The sequence below is a fragment of the Haliaeetus albicilla genome, chromosome 18 (genome assembly GCF_947461875.1).
Source record: "Haliaeetus albicilla chromosome 18, bHalAlb1.1, whole genome shotgun sequence".
Lineage (NCBI taxonomy): Eukaryota > Metazoa > Chordata > Aves > Accipitriformes > Accipitridae > Haliaeetus > Haliaeetus albicilla.
Genome location: NC_091500.1, coordinates 617,565 through 631,814, shown reverse-complemented (window position 1 = coordinate 631,814; position 14,250 = coordinate 617,565). Strand labels below are relative to the sequence as shown.

The 14,250-nt window shown below is 41.9% G+C and overlaps 1 protein-coding gene across 8 annotated transcripts in view; it reads left to right on the top strand.

The window, feature by feature from the left end:
- The window catches only part of DTNB (dystrobrevin beta), a 213,559-nt gene that overhangs the window by 125,976 nt on the left and 73,333 nt on the right, over window positions 1-14,250 (top strand). For 7 of the 8 annotated variants that reach the window (XR_011328561.1, XM_069805389.1, XM_069805388.1 and 4 more), the window contains one exon: window positions 298-385. The exons of the other annotated variant lie outside the window; for it this stretch is intronic. Coding sequence is in view for 6 of the 7 variants with exons in the window: in XM_069805389.1 (XP_069661490.1) it covers window positions 298-385 (88 nt within the window). In the remaining variant the exon portion in view is untranslated. The remainder of the gene's footprint in view (window positions 1-297; window positions 386-14,250) is intronic. 8 annotated transcript variants of the gene reach the window in all.

The window sequence follows — 14,250 nt, the reverse complement described above, 5'->3', positions numbered from 1 at the left end:
GAAATTTGTTCCTCATGATGCATATTTATGAATTGTTGAAAACAAGTTATTTTAATCATTTAAAACTGGAATATGTGAATCCTGGAGAAAATGCTACTAGGCAGAAAATCTTGAGAGCAGTCCCCCCTTTGGAAGTGGAATGAAAAAGAGAATGATCTAGATTATTTCCTGTGTGACTCTTCTATTTCCCATCACTGTCTCTTTGCAATAATACATCCTTTTCTCTGTCATCCCCCGATATGAGTAATATCTCGAGGCGGCGGATACTGACAGGGTGTTTTGGCTTTTCCCCGGCAGTGTCCTGGACAGCCCCGGCAGGCTGGACGAGGAGCACAGGCTGATTGCCAGATACGCCGCCCGGCTGGCTGCCGAAGCTGGAAATGCAGTAAGTGAATATTCATCCCTCTTTACCAACCGTGGAATATGGAAGGTGTTTTTCAGAGTCTAATTAGTAGCTTAATGCTAATAGCTGTGTGAAATTGTCTTTTTTTGTTTATTCAGCTGATGCGAAAGAGCAGTAAGCTTTCCTCATTTTCAGCAGAAATACTGTGTTCTCAGGCAGCAGGGGAAGAGCAGGGAAATGGGAAACGACAACACAAATTATTAGAAATGAGGTCAGAGGAGACAAGAGAATAAGCAGATTAGTCCTACTTAGTCTACAGAAGAGATAAATACGTAGATACCTGAGGAAAACAAATCATGGAACAAACGTTATGGAATATATTTATTCCAGAGGGAAGGAGACTGAGAGAAAGAAGGGAAGGTATTTTTTATGTTTGCAGTCTCTTATAATAGAAGAAACTAAAGGAAACACCCAACCAATTTTAAATTGGTAAAAATAAACACTGCTTTAACAGAAAATTGCTACAGGAGGTCATGGCAATTAAGAATTTACTGAAATTCTGTAGCATAATTGCAGTCTAGCTGGATGGGGAGATACCTGTCTTTGCTGTTTTATCCGTACAAAAGGAGAGCAGTGTTTGCAGGAGCAATCTTCCATGTTACTGAGCGGCAGTGGGTCTCCCTCAAATCACGGCTGCCATTTTACAACATTTCCACCAAGTGTGCTGCTCAGAAGCAGCTTGGCTTAGCACGTACTCAAAAACCTGGCTACACTTTCTGTCTGTCGAAGGTGCACATCCTTAGGCCTGCTATATCAGCTTTGAACAGGCTGCACCAATGTCTCTCCCTCATTGCTGCTCTACGCGATTGCTATTGCAAAACGTATTCTTATCCATATACCATTTCAGATATAGCCCTTGTCTTCCACAACCTCCAGCAGTAGCAATGACCTCTCCTAAGCATCTTACCACTATGGCAGAGTGTGTGTCTTGCCACACGTTACTGTGGCTAGAGAAGTATCTTAACGTCAGTGTCCTCATTCACCTTTTCATTAAGTATTTGTTGTATAAATACTTCCAAGTCCTTTCCAGCAAGGTAGGCTTATGCCTCCTCATAATTTCCTTCAGTGTGTGTTCAGCCAATAATCTGACTTCATCATATGGATGTGACCAGGTATTTCCCTTTTGTAAAACTTTAATAAAAAAGAATTATGCTTTTTAAACATTTTTAACTGTCAGTTCCCATTATCTCTGTCAAATGGTATCTTTGCATTTCTGAAGTCATTCAGTTCACTAGGACTATGTTCATGTTGAAATATTAAAGCAATGCGGTGCAAACTTTCTGGTTTAGATGAAAAGGGAGGTGATTTCTATGTAATCTTCATATAAAATTAAAGTTTTTGAGACAGTAAGTGCTGAATCAGTTTCACCCTGGAAGATGGTGGAAGAATTCTTACTCATGACCTGACTTTTTCTGGTAGTAACAAAGGAGTGTTATGAAAACTAAGGAGTCACAATATTGGTTCTGAAAGAACCTGATCATTTAAAAATCTGTAAATCACCTCAGTCTGTTTCTGTGTACTTTGTAGTTCTGAAAGAAGTAAAAAATGAAGCAACTTATTTGGATGTAAAGAAAGCAGCATTCAGAATTTCCTGAGACTTTTCAAAGACCTGTGACAAATTACTGCTTTCTTTTCATCCAAATAAGTTACAGCATAGGGTAGATGTCAAAGTGCTGCCAGGGATTGAAGTGTGGTAGAGAAAGGATGTAAGAGTAATAATAGTGTGTTTCCATTGCGACCGAAGCTTAGCAGCAAGGAATCTGCTGGGTCCACTGTTTATTCACAGTCCAGAAATAATAATCAGCTGAAATGGATATATTTTTCATATTCTGAAGGAATCAGAGTTTAAAGTGCTTCATGGCAGATTCTAATTATTTCTTGCCAACAGGAGATCCCCCTTCCCTAGCCAGCACTTTGTATGACTAGTGTCCAAGTTGGCCATTGCAACTTGGTGGAGGAACATCCTGCTGAGCTCTGGGACAGTGTGCCGTGTCTGCAGGACTCGCTTCTGAGGATTTGCTGTTTGTGGGAGATGGAATAGCTGAGATTTGTCAGCCACAGTCATTTCTTTTAATACGCTTCTTCTAGCATTAAAACAGAGAGACAGGAGTAAATTCAAGGCTGGGAAATTCAAAACCAAAAGAAAAAAAAAAGGAACAATTTTTTCTTCCTGTATGGAATTACAATGGGAAACATCAAATGAAAACCCCAGTATAATAAACACCTTAGAGATCCAGTAGGAGAAGGATGCTCATTGAGCATACGGCAGCCAGGCTACCAACTTCACAGGAATGATACAGTAGGATGTGCAGGCAAGGGAATGTTACTGTACATGAAGGAAATACACAGTGTAACAGCATAAAAAAATCACAGAAAAAGAGAAGAGCTGCAGAATCCTTGTGGGTTGAAATTCCAAATTCTTAATAATGGAAAAGAAATACTGACCCCCTGATTAGATGGTGGTAGAGATCAGGAAATGTTAAGTGAGATAAGACAAGCTGCAAATTTAGGCCAGGTAAGTAACAGTGGGAGATTTCAGCTACCCACATAGAGGCTAAATGAATGCCTTTTCAGAGGGAGATGCAAAAGCAGTTTGGAACACAATAAATGATACTTTTTTGAACAACTAGTTTTAGAATCCACAAAAAGATGCACTCCTGGATTGGGTCCCAAGTGGTGCATTGGGATAAGTTCAAGTAGTGTTAACTGTGCTAGCTGATCTGTAGTAGTAACGATCACACGAGCAGGAGAAAGCTCGCCAAGTAAATCCAGTATGCAGATACTCAGTTTCAAGAAAGGGAACTACGTAAAAATGAAACTATTAGGAAAAAAACATAAAAGGATCAGTCAAAAAAGCAGGAAGCCTGTAAGCTGCCTGGAGACCGTTAAAAATCCTGTATTAGAAGCTCAGCAAATCTATGTGTCAAAATTCAAAAAGAAAACAAAACCATACAAAAAACTCTTTTCATGGGTCAATCAGAAAGCTAAGGAGGATGTCCCAAGGAGAGGATGGCATTCAAGAAATGGAGAGCTTGCCGAAATGGAAAGAAAAAGAAAGCCTATATACATGGCTGGTTAAATGTTAACAGGAAATTTGGAGATGGGAAGAGAATTTGAAGAACACTTCACAAGGGATGCTGAAGTCTGTGGTAAAAAGATTTTCAATACCATCAAAAGTAGGAACCTAACTAGGGAACAAATAAGACTTTTTGGTGACCAAGATGTACAAAAGAGTAGTCAGGAATGAAAAGACCATAGCAAAGAAGCCTACTGAGTGGTTTGCATCAGTCTTTACTGCTGAAGGTGCATCATGCAGTGTATTCTTTATAGCAGATAAGTTGGAGGACTCAGATCAGTTCAAAATAAATATACAGGAGCTTTTAAAACGGGTAACACGTAGCGTGGTAAGTCACTGGATCTGCATGGCATTAACTTGAGAGTCCTTGACAGGCTGAAATCTGTGGATTTCAGTGGAGAAATGAGCTGACAATTATAATGCAGTTCAACATAGCCCAGTGCCGATCCTGCATGTGGGCCAGGCTAAACACAGTGCAGCAGTGCCAGCTGAGTGCCCCAGGGCCAGAAGGCAGCTTTACAGAAGAGGACCTGGATGTCCTGGTGGAAAGCAGGAGTCAGGAGTGTGCCCTTGCAGCAAAGCAGCCCACCACTGGCAAGAGTGCAGCTGGGACAGTGAGGGTCGCTGGCTAAGGGAAGTGACTTTCCTCCTCTTTTCGGAGGTGGTGAGGCCGTATCAGCACTATCGCGTCTGGTTTGGGTCTCCACAGTGCGAGACAGACATGGACATATTGGAGCAAGCCCAGCAGACACCACTAAGATTGTTGGTGGCTGTAGGGCATGACATGCGAGGAGGGGCTGAGAGAGCTAGATATGGTCAGGATGGAGAAGAGAAAGCAAAGGAGGATCTCACTGCTGTCTGCAGCTGCCTGATGAGCCAGATACATGGGGACCTGTTTGGCCAGCCAAGGTCAACCCACCACAGAGGTGCACAGTGAAAGGACAAAAAGCAACAGAAACAGGCAGAAGTGGCGAGAAGAGAAATTCCAACTGTATGTTAAGAAAAACTTTTTCACCATGATAATGGTCAAATATTGTTGTCCAAGAGGTTGTCCAGAGAAGAACTGGAATCTTCCTCGTTGGAGACATTCAGAGCTCAACTAGGCAAGCTCTTGAGCAACCTGCTGTGAATTGGCCCTGCTCTTGAGTGGTGCATGGACTAGAAACCTCCAGAGGTTCCTTCCCACCTATATTTTTCTATGACTCTGGACCTTAATGAGAAGTAGAGAATGGAAACAAACCACCATAAAGGAGTTATGGAATATTTGTCAGTGGAGATTTTAAAACCAAGGTAGACAAGTATCTTCTGGGAATACTTGAGAGAGGTTGATGTGAACAAAATTATTTCTTGATATCCTCTGCAGCCCTACCTCTCAGCTTTATTTTTTAACATGCTCTAACTGCTAGAAATTAAGAGGATCCCAGATACCGACTGTTCATACTACAATAGCCTAATGCAAAGTTTCTTACTGTCTTTGAAGTAGTTGGCAGTGGTCACTGCTGGAAATTGTACATTGGGCTGTGTGGCAATGGATCTGACTCAGCCCATCAGTTTCTGCTTTTTCTCTAATTAGATAAAATGTTAGAACTCCCTTCTGCAGGCTTGTTACTATAATAAATGTCACTTGCCATATGAATGCAAATATATTCCATTAACATTTTTAGGGGAAATGCCTTTGCTTGAAGTCTTACTGGGACAAAGTAATTTTAGGCAGATCTCAGAGTTAATTCTTGAAATCCAAGTCTGTTTCTTCTTAAAAGAAGAAAAATAAATGGGGAGGGAGGAGAAGAAAGGAGAATGCATCATTTGTCACTTGATACATGTGAGTTGCTCAGTAGCACAGGAGGGGCTGATGGCATGCAACCAGTGCAATTATGCACTGCTAGACAGCAGCTTAGTCTGTGTTCTCTCGAACAAGCTCTGACTGGGCTACTCTTGTTTTCTTCAAGCCAGTCTTCGGAAGACAAAATCCCTTTTATTGAATTTAAGTTGCTCAGGGCTATGCTTGGCCGGCCAGTTTGGTCACAGCAGAGTGCGGTGCATTAAAATAACTGTTGGCTGGCTCTGCTAGACCGGTTAGCTAGAAAGCAGAAGACAGAAAAGCAGAAGGTGACTAGATGATAAAGTGAAGAAATTAATGGAAAGCAAGCCAAACTTCATTTAAATCACAACTTTCAAGATCACAGCTTCATCTGTGTGTCTCCCTCTGGTGATCTGTTGGAATTATCAATCTGAGGTGAGACATAATCTGGTATTTCCTATCAAGCATCATCTTTTCGATAAAAGCAGGGACTGAAAATGATGTCCTGTGTCCCCAGCCCCCTTGCCTACCTTCCCTTACAAAATGCCTTCTATGTACATATCAGATCCTGCCTCAATACTGCCCTCTTACTTGAATATAGGTAATCCTGCATATAAGTGACTGCATATTTTTAAGAGAAGGGGTGATTATGTGTATTTCGGGTGAATATATGTATATACAGCAGCCCTAGGCCCTCTGTTATCAATGTCCTATACAACACCTCCCTTTGTCCAAGCCAATACCTCCTTCATCTCCTCTCCCACCTGCTCTACCTCAGCTCTTTTTTCCCCCCCCGTTTTCTGCTGTTAGCACACTCCCAGATCCTCCCCCATTTCTGCTGATACACCTGGGCAGGTTGATTCGTACAAGCACAGGGCAGTATCTGGTCTGTGAGCCAGATGGGCCTGCTGCTTCCCGATGGACTTCTGATGGAGAGTGACCCACCATGGCAGACAGCAGCCTGTGGCACTCGGCAGGGGCAGAGGTCCACAGGGACCCTGCACTCTTGGCAGGACTCTGCTGACCTGTGCAGCCTTGCTGCTAGGAAAAGCACGAGCACTCAATAAATATGAGATAATACTCAGTTATGGATGAGTGGATAATTAGGTTGAGTTATGTGGATGAGTTACATTAATTAGGTTCTTGCCCACGTTGCTTTTTTTTGAAAACAGTGTGTGGTTGCTCTTCTTCCCTCAACATTAAGCACTGCTAAAAGCCTATCGTGATCTCATCTTGTTAAAGCTACCTACAACCTAAATAGTATTTGTAATATTCCCTTCATGTAGCTTTTTTTTTAGGCTTTAGGCATTATTTAATAAATAGGTTTTTTAAATAAAGAAAGAAGAAGTAAACCAGATTTCCTGTTGTACATGTTTTCAGGATAAACTTGCAGCTTGGTTCTTGGATCATTTCTTCTTCTTCTGGATACACCAGTTATATGAACCATTTTTGTTATTTGTTTCCTCTTCTTCTTTGTCTGTTGATCATAAAGAACACTGTGATACCACAGTGATGGGCAGGAGAAGTACTGGTTCAGACTTTCCATCACACCATGAGGTCCTTGCACCAAGGGACCTGGAATCTGATGCCCATGAGACACAAGCTTTACTGTTCTTTGGCAGTTTCTTCCAAATCAGGGTGGTGGAGGAGTGCAATGGCTTGCCAAACTGGCTTTTTGGGGCTTGATTAAACACTGTCGTTAAATCCTCTTCTGTCACCCGCAAAAGGTATACTGTAGGTGAGGTCTGAATGCTACTTATTACAGATACCAGTCTGACAGGGAGTTGGACTCAATGATGGGTCCCTTCCAACTTGAGATATTCTATGATTCTATGACTTGAAGTTCCAGCATGTCTCTCTCTCAAGTTTAATGGCCTATTAATAGGAAAACTGAATTACAGTGCTATAAGGTTTTGCTGTTCCTATGTGATATTAAGGATATTCAGTAGATTTTATGATCATCACCTTAGGAATTTTCTTGCTGAGAGAAAATGGGGCTTGCCATTTGGATGATCTTCTCAGAAATGTTGAGGCTTCAGCATTCCTGCTGAGCACCAGGAAAGCAGAAGAGAATGGTAGTCATACCTTCAGCTGTGTTGGAGAGTTTGCTTAGCTTTTAAACTTTTTTTAACATTTTAACTTTTAAAATATTAGTCTTCAGCTCAAAAAGCTTCAGCTTTGGTCTTGCTGCTGTTTGGTATAAAATGAGAGACCTATGTTACAATTCACTGTCAAAAAGTCTTTTTTCTTTTCAACCTCCACCATACTTCAAAATCCTTTTCCCTGGATAAACTCTATAGGTTGTTTCTGCAGGGATCTGTAATGTTTTGGGGTTTGGTCATACTACATTACTGTCAGAAAATTGGGAGCTGCATCCCATAGGGCCAAGTAAGGATCTCCACATTGCTTCTATGCCATAATAGTTAGGACTATTCTCTTCCTGAGATACTTACTCCTTACTGTGAAGGAAAGCTACGGAGGACAAAATAATGTAAACTCTGTTCATTTTCTCATGCACATGCAAAAATGGGGGTTGGGGGGGGGGGGTTGTAGTAATTTTGAAGGCATTACATTTTATGCTGTTGACTCCCACCAGGTCTTTTTTGCTCTGTTGTAGTAGAAAGCCTTTGCAAGAGTTGAGTAGAAAGGGGATATGTCCCTGGTGTTCAGTGCTGCTGAGCAGGTAGGGAGCTGAACCTGCTAGGCTCTTTAAAGAAAGGAATTACAGTAATAAATCTTGGAAGGCACAAGTCGTTCATACCTGTCCAGTATGGTGGAGTGCAAACATAAGAGTGCTGAACAGTAAACAAATGGTTTGGGTTGGGGTTTTTTTTAAGTGCAGAGGTTTTAAGAACCACATGTAACTTCACAGAGAGGACAGGTACCTCTCATCAAAGTAAATAGTAGCATGCAAGTGCTCTAATGAATTCTGTCTCCCTGGATTTACAAGAAGAATAGCATTTGCCATTGCAATCCTATACCATACACCCAAAATTCTTCCAAAGGCGATGACAGTAAGAGTTTGGTGTTAATAAAATGCTGGGCAGAAATGAGAGCAGCGACTACAGTTAGGTTTCATTCCATGTGTTCCAGAGGAGTTCACTCACTAAAGAAATACAGGCTGTCCTACCAGTGTCCAGCCTGAAGCCCAGAACAGTATCCACACATTTGAATGATACCTCATACTTTAAATATGATTATTAGGAGATAATTATAGAAGATGCATTTGAAATACTCGCATCCACAAGAGGCAGTGCAATATCCATATGAATATAATTTGAAACCCTTAGATCAACAAGAGGTCCCACACCTTGTCCACCAGCTGCTCAGTCATTCTTCAGAATACCTTTACCCTGAGTAATACTTCCTCTCACCCATGAAATCTGATGTTTTCAGAGGAGTAAGGGCATCCTGAGATGGCTGCAAAAAATGAACCAGGGTTCGTTAAACTGTCTACTCCATAAAAGAGCCTGCAATCATCTAGGCTTGAGAAAGGTAGCGACAATTTTTTTTTCAAATCCAAGTGTACATTGTAAACTCTTTCATTATGTTGTTGTATTTTTATGCAGGCTCCAGCAAGATCCTTGCCTGTCACAGAGAAAATAGTTACATCTCATGGCTAGGTTGTAAAGGAACTTGGGCGATTATTGATCAACGATCAATCGAGGAAAGATAAAGGCTACTGATCCTGTGAGCAAAGTAACTGATAAGAAATTTTCAGTTACTTAAATGACTTCCTATTTTTGAGAAGGAGTCAATAGAGATGCCTACCATGGTGGATGCTTGGAACTCAGGTGTGCTTTTGTGGGCAGAATGTCAGATTTTCTACAAATGCTGCACATTTGTGCTGTGGTAAGACTACTGGGCTCTTGTAGTTGGAGGGAAAAAACCAGTTTGAAATTAAAGCAGTGTTTGAGCTACTAGAAAAGCCACCTGAAAATGCAACATAAACACAAAGACTTCTTCCCATCAACAAAAGAACTGAAAAAGAAAAAAATCTGAGTTCTTGGTTAATCTTACTTCCTTGTTACTGAGAATGTGATGGTCACTTACTTTGTTAGTTTCTATGAACACTGTGCTTTTTCTCACAGGTCTTTAGAGGTTTATAAAGCAATATGAATGAAGACTGGTAACAAGAATGATTTAAAAAAAAAGGAAGAGTGATAGAGAAAACCTGATCAAAGAGCTTGAGAAGTCATGGGAGCAGAAAGGTGTCTTGGAGTCAGATTTTTGGGGCTTTAAAGGGTAAAGGAAAAAATTCCTTCAATCAAAACAGAAGAGATGGGAAGTTGTTGATTCAAATAACTGTGTATCTAGTTCACAAGGCTGAAAATAGTGAAGATCTCTAATATCTTCTGATTTTATAGAAATATGAGTTACAGGACATTCTGAGGGTATTTTTGAGGAAAGATTACTTTTTTTAAAAGATAGGAGGAGGAGGAGGATGGGGCGGGGTGTGAAATGTTCTGAGACATTCCTGTTTACCATACCGCAGGAAACAATGCTCAGGGAAAGTTTCAGCTGTGGAACCAGAAGGTGACATATTTCCACACTAGATGTAAATAGAGAGAAGAAAGCTACCTAGCTTTGTTTATTGATTAGAGGAAGGTTTTCCCTTAGGTTCTTTGAAAGGGAACAGGGAGCAGTGAGGAATTGGCAGAGGCTGGAAATGGCTAAACAAATGACATTGCTCTCTGCAGTATGAAACTTGAAGTTGGCCGTCACTTTTGAGTATTTGGTCATATATCTTATCTCTTTGCAAGTAATAGATCAGTATAAATGTAAACACGCTACATGCAGCCTGCACCCGCATTATCAAAGCTGGAGTCCCCTGACAGTTTAGTGGCTTCCCTGGTTCTGAATCATGACAGGCCAGCTAGGACCTACCTCCAGGCATTTTCCACTGTAGGTCCATCCGCTCAGCTGTGCATAAACCATTCTTGGGCAGATGCTTATCCAAATTATTTTTTAAAAACCTCAGTGGATGTAGTCCACTCCATATGGAGTCCATTGAGGAAATTTGTTCTGATGTGTCAGTTCATCTACCAATAAAAAATTTTCCCTGAATCCTAACATAATGCTTCCTTCCTCAGTTTGAGCCCACGACTCATTCTCCTGTCTCAGGGGATATGGAGAGCAATGCATTACTTGCCTCTTTGCAACAAGTGTTGTATACTTGTAGTTTCTTATGTTGTCTCCTCTCATTCTTTTATTCTCTTCATTTTTTCAGTCTTTCCTCATTGTCATGATTTACAGACCTCTGATCATTCTTCTTCACTTTCTTTTTCCAGTTGACCCTTAGCTTTTTTAAAATTGCAATGCTCAGGCTGGAAACAGTAGTTCACCCGAGTTAGAGCAGGGGTAAGTCCTGCATTGTAGTACATAGCATGCCCTGCGTCAAACAACCCGATCCTGGACTCCACAACAGCATGAGGTTATTGACCCCTGTTTGGGTTGTGAACTAAACTAATTTGCAAATCCATTTTTGCAGAACTGCTGCCTCATCCGTTAGGTGTTTATGTAGTTGACATGTCGAAAGTAAATATGAGAGTTTGCGCTTGTCTTTATAGAATGCAACCTGTTCTTTCAAACCATTTCTCCAATTTCTCAAAAAATTTTGTATTTTAGTATATTTTATATTTTTTCTTGTCCTATAAAGCAGTAGGAGCTCGCCACAGTGTGACACAGTCTGCAGATGTAGGAAATAAATGCTTTATTCCATCATCCATGATACTAATGAAAATATTGAATGGTACTAAGTCTAAGAGAAAAGCTGTAAAACCCCACAAGAGGATGTCAAAAGCATTGCTGGGGTCAGTGTATTGTGTTAATAGTTTCTCTCCTATACGTAGAATTTTATTTTTTACTATGGAAGAAAAGTGCTTTGCTTTGGCAAGATTTGTTCTTAAAAACACCTATTACTTAGCCTATCTTCTAAGTATTTACAAGTGTTCTTATTTCATGTTTTTTCCCCAAGAGCTAAGGTTAAGCTGACTGGTCGAGAGTTGTTAGTTCCTTCTTACATTGTTTCTAGGTGTAAGCTTTATGGATAGCCACTTCTAGCGTCTGGAGTGTCACCTTATAAAACTTAGTGCTTTCAGAGATGAACACAAAAGCTCTGGGATTGCTTCAGGTTTATTTAAGTATCAAGATCTAAGTACTCTGATGAATTTCCTCGTGCCCTGGCTACTTGAAACATCTGTCTGTTTTGTCTTCGGTCTGTTTTCTCTTTTCTAATCTGAGTTTTTACCCCAAGGCTGTAAATTCCATGTCCAGGGGAGTTAATGTTTTTTAATATTAGACCACCATTGGATTTTTTTTTTAATAAAACCTAACCCAGACAGCATGAACCAGAATCCCAGGGCTGCCTCCTGACCACCACTGCATCTAGCACTGCTGCCTGTGGCTGGGCTTTGGCAGGAAGGATGGAGCCTGCTGCCTCACAGGATGCCTGTTTGTTGGGGAATGTGGCACAGGAGTGGTGTCTTAGTACCCATTCAAGGTCAGATATATCTAGAACTGGTGTCAGATATTTCCTGGACAAGTGCAGTAGCAATTAGACACGTACCTCTGTTGTATTTTCAGCAGGCTCAACGCTGTCTCAGGTGACTCTTTGAGGCACTTTTGAATACCCAAGAGTTTAGACATCTCTCCTCCTGAGTCCACATTGTAGTATAGATTAGGTGAGTGATAAGTGCTATTTCTCAATAGCTGAGTGTAAGATAGACACTTAGGCTTTGTGTATAGCAGTCATTAAAAACTGCTGGTGCCCACATCTATAATACTGAGTGCTCTCACCCTCCAGAACAGTGCAGCTGCATACAAACCACCTGCTGCAGATAGTTCTCAGCTTAGGGTAAATCCCAAACCATGCTGAGAATTGCTTGAGAGAGCTAGTTAGTCTGGGCTAAAAATAAGGCAGGGTCCATACTAAGTATCTAACAATATGAGTGATCAAATTCCAGTGCCTCTGCCTGGTGCTTTTTATTTCACGAGCATAGGCATCCCCTTTGCAAACTTTCAGACTGAGCATCAGGTGCCCTTTAAGTTTAAGAACTTGGAAGATTTAGATGTTGGTGGAGAATCAGCAGCCTGAATTTTTTTTCTGGGGTTGTTTAGCCTTGAGAAGTCTCATGGGGGTCTTTTTCTGTATTAATATATGATTGTGGCAAGTAAAACGATGGAGCCAGACTCTCTTCAGTGGTGCCCTATGAAAGGACAAGAGGCAATGGGCACTAGCTCACTTCCATTTAAACAAAAGAAAAAACTTTCTTATGGTGTAAGTGCTCAAACACTGGAACAGGTCACCCCAACAGGTTGTGGACTCTTCATCCTTGGAGGTATTCGAAACTCAGCTGGACAATGTCCTGAGCAACCCACTGTAGTTGACATCTGTGGTGGGTTGACCCTGGTTGGATGCCAGGTGCCCACCAAAGCCACTCTGTCACTCCCCCTCCTCAGCTGGACGGGGGGGGAGAAAATATAACAAAAGGCTCGTGGGTCAAGATAAGGACAGTTTAATACAGTGATAGCAAAGGTTGTGCGCGCGAAAGCAAAGGAAAAACAAATGATGTTATTCTCTACTTCCCATCAGCAGGCGATGTCCAGCCGCTTCTCGGGAAGCAGGGCTTTGGTACGCATAGTGGTTGCTCCGGAAGACAAAATGCCCCCTCCTCCGTCTCCCTTTGCTTAGCTTTTATATCTGAGTTGACGTCATATGGTATGGAATATCTGTTTGGTTAGTTTAGGTCAGCTGTCCTGATTGTGTCCCCTCCCAAGATCTTGCCCTGCCCCAGCCTGCCATTGAGGGGAGGGCAAAAATGTTGGGGAGACAGCCTTGATGCTGTGCCAGCACTGCTCAGCAGTAGCCAAAACACTGGTGTGCTATCAACACCTTTCTAGCTACTGATGCAGAGCACAGCGCTATGAGGGCTGCTATGGGGAGTATTAAGTCCATCTCAGCCAGACCCAATACAACATCGCATTGAGCAGGGGATTTGGATTAGACCATCTCAAAAGGTCCTTTCCAACCCCGATGACTCTGTGATTCTGAGTTGTTAAAAAATCAGATAGACTCTTGGAAGCAATAGAACATTGAATTGTCATTTAAAATAGCCACTGTACAGTTTCCAAAAGACCTCTTGACTAGCAATGTTTGAAAGTGAGCAGCATGAGGGATGTGTCTGCTCTAAATAAGTTCTCTGCAGTGTTGTCTTTGCTCCTGAGAGTACTTTATGTCATGAGGGTGATTTCAGGCTTTGGACGGGATTTCTGAAGAAAGGAATTAAGGACAAGATTGTGGTTTTATAGGCATGGTCCTACTTTGCAGCAGAACAAGGGTTCATGTGCTTCGGATGGAGCCCCAGAGTGCACTTGTCCTCATAGCTGATTGTACCAGGATGCAGGGAGAGACCATGGGACCTGGACTTTGTGACACACTGTTTTGGGGGACCAGTAGGTCCTATCAGAGTTATGTACACCGAAACTGGTCAGGTCACCCCAAGATGGAAAGAGTGGTGGCAGTGCTGCTGCCTACGCTGTGCACCAACCTCGACCGTCAAGATGAGATGAGAGATGAGAGCTGGGGTTCTGCCCTGGCTGTATCAGCAAATCCATCCCACTCCTCCCCCACACCAGCCCTGTTCCTTGGTGTGAGAGCAGAGCCCACCCTGCACCGTCAGCTCCTCCCCACTGCCTGGGAGAAGAGGGTTTTTTTCTGACCCTGCTGCAATGAACAGTGTTTCTGCACTTCAGTTTCTGGGTTGGTTTATTTTTATTTTTCACACTGTTCATTTTAACTCCCAAGCTGTTTTGTTTCTTCTTGCCTGGAACCTGCCTTACCAAGAAGTTTCTACACAGGCAGTTTCCACATCATTAGGAGACTCCCGAAGTGGATACCAAGCTCTTCCCTCCAACTTCTGTTTTTCTACCCAAGTAGTTTCAGAAAATGGTTGTGAAAGTGTCTTCTCA